General features: G+C 53.5%; 1 protein-coding gene across 1 annotated transcript in view; it reads left to right on the top strand.

Moving 5' to 3' along the window:
* Nucleotides 1-2,114, top strand: part of LOC115307890 (collagen alpha-1(VII) chain-like) — a gene marked incomplete at its 3' end in the record, with an annotated part of 91,159 nt that overhangs the window by 8,002 nt on the left and 81,043 nt on the right. Inside the window, exon 4 of the mRNA XM_029963943.1 lies at nucleotides 317-433. Within this exon, the coding sequence (XP_029819803.1) occupies nucleotides 317-433 (117 nt within the window). The remainder of the gene's footprint in view (nucleotides 1-316; nucleotides 434-2,114) is intronic.

Raw genomic sequence — 2,114 nt, 5'->3', positions numbered from 1 at the left:
AAGGGAAAGAGAACAGGGAAGGGAAAGGAAAGGCGGAAGAGAAAGGAAGGGAAGGGGAGGTTTGGGAACAGAAAGGAAATAAGGAAATTCCAAGAAAGGAAAGGAAATGAGGAAATTTCAGGAAAGGAACCTTAAAAATCATTCTTGACAATGCCTGGAAGGTCGGAGGGGGATCCCCCTGTTCCAAGGAAACAGCTGAGGGGGAGCTGCTGCTGCTCCCTCTTTTTGCCCCTCTATCCCTGAAGATTTCCCAAGGCTCTTTCCCCTGGCACTCCCTCATGGCATGACATGTCCCCTCCCTTCCCGTGTCCCGAAGCTCCCGTTCCCCCCGTCACCAACTTCCGGGTGGTGGAAGAAGGACCTTTCAGCCTGAAGGTGGCCTGGACCCCTCCCCCTGGGAAACTGGAGGGCTACAAGATCTACATCCCCAGGGGTGAGTCCTTTTGGTGACATTCCATGGCCTTCCCTTTGGAATGAGCNTACAAGATCTACATCCCCAGGGGTGAGTCCTTTTGGTGACATTCCATGGCCTTCCCTTTGGAATGAGCGGCGAGCCAAGGGCGGGAAAGGTGCTGTTGGCTCCTGGCACGACTCTGGAAGGATTCCAGGTTGTCCAGACAATGTGGTTCCTCCAGGAGAGAGGAGAAAAGTCCTTGGAAGGACTTTCTTTTGGAGATGTTTCCTCTGGAGAAGGTGGAGGTGATGCTGTGACCGCCTTGTCATATCCAGAGGGTTTTCCCGCTTCATCCAAGCTTTGGTGGGAATGTGGGATGAGTCCAAGCCTTTGGGATGCCCCACACTCACCTCTGGGGTGTGGGGATGTTTCTGTGGGACCTGAAGGGCTGGGACACCACGGATTTGTCCAGTTTGAGTCATAGACACAACTCTGAGCAACATCAATGGGTTTGGGAAACTCCAACCATCTCCATGTGGTGGAGGCATCACCGTGGGATTCGGGAAGGCTCCACCATCCCCCTTCTCCTTGATCTTGGAGCAGTGAGCCAAGGGCAGGAAAGGTGCTGTTGGCTCCTGGCACGACTCTGGAAGGAGTCCGGGTTGTCCAGACAATGTGGTTCCTCCAGGAGAGAGGAGAAAAGTCCTTTGAAGGACTTTGTTTAGAAGAACAAGGAGATGTTTCCTTTGGAGAAGGTGGGGGTGCCTTGTCACATCCAGGTGGTTTTCCCACTTCCTCCCGGCTTTGGTGGGGATGTGGGATGAGTCCAAGCCTTTAGGATGTCCCACACTCACCTCTGGGGTGTGTGGATGTTTCTGTGGGACCTGAAGGGCTGGGACACCACGGATTTGTGGAGTTTGAGCCACGGACACAACTCTCAGAAACATCAATGGGTTTGGGAAACTCCAACCATCTCCATGTGGTGGAGGCATCACCGTGGGATTTGGGAAGACTCCACCATCCCCCTTCTCCTTGATCCTGGAACAATGAGCCAAGGACGGGAAAGGTGCTGTTGGCTCCTGGCACGACTCTGGAAGGAGTCCAGGTTGTCCAGACAATGTGGTTCTTCCAGGAGAGAGGAGAAAAGTCCTCTNCGGGAAAGGTGCTGTTGGCTCCTGGCACGACTCTGGAAGGAGTCCAGGTTGTCCAGACAATGTGGTTCTTCCAGGAGAGAGGAGAAAAGTCCTCTGAAGGACTTTCTTTTGGAGATGTTTCCTCTGGAGAAGGTGGAGGTGATGCTGTGGCCGCCTTGTCATATCCAGAGGGTTTTCCCACTTCATCCCGGCTTTGGTGGGGATGTGGGATGAGTCCAAGCCTTTAGGATGTCCCACACTCCCCTCTGGGATGTGTGGATGTTTCTGTGGGACCTGAAGGGCTGGGACATCATGGATTTGTAGAGTTTTAGACACAATCAGTGGGTTTGGGGGACTCCAACCATCTCCATGTGGTGGAGGCATCACTGTGGGTTTCAGGAAGGCTCCACCCCCTTCTCCTTGATCTTGGAGCAGTGAGCCAAGGGCAGGAAAGGTGCTGTTGGCTCCTGGCACGACTCTGGAAGGATTCCAGGTTGTCCAGACAATGTGGTTCTTCCAGGAGAGAGGAGAAGAGACCTTTGAAGGACTTTCTTTAGGAGATGTTTACTCTGGAGAAGGTGGAGGTG

Source organism: Manacus vitellinus, unplaced genomic scaffold (assembly GCF_001715985.3).
Source record: "Manacus vitellinus isolate BGI_N305 unplaced genomic scaffold, ASM171598v3 scaffold_65_pilon, whole genome shotgun sequence".
In the NCBI taxonomy this organism is placed as follows: domain Eukaryota; kingdom Metazoa; phylum Chordata; class Aves; order Passeriformes; family Pipridae; genus Manacus; species Manacus vitellinus.
The sequence above is the reverse complement of the archived record's forward strand: the minus strand, read 5'-3'. Positions and strand labels throughout refer to the sequence as shown.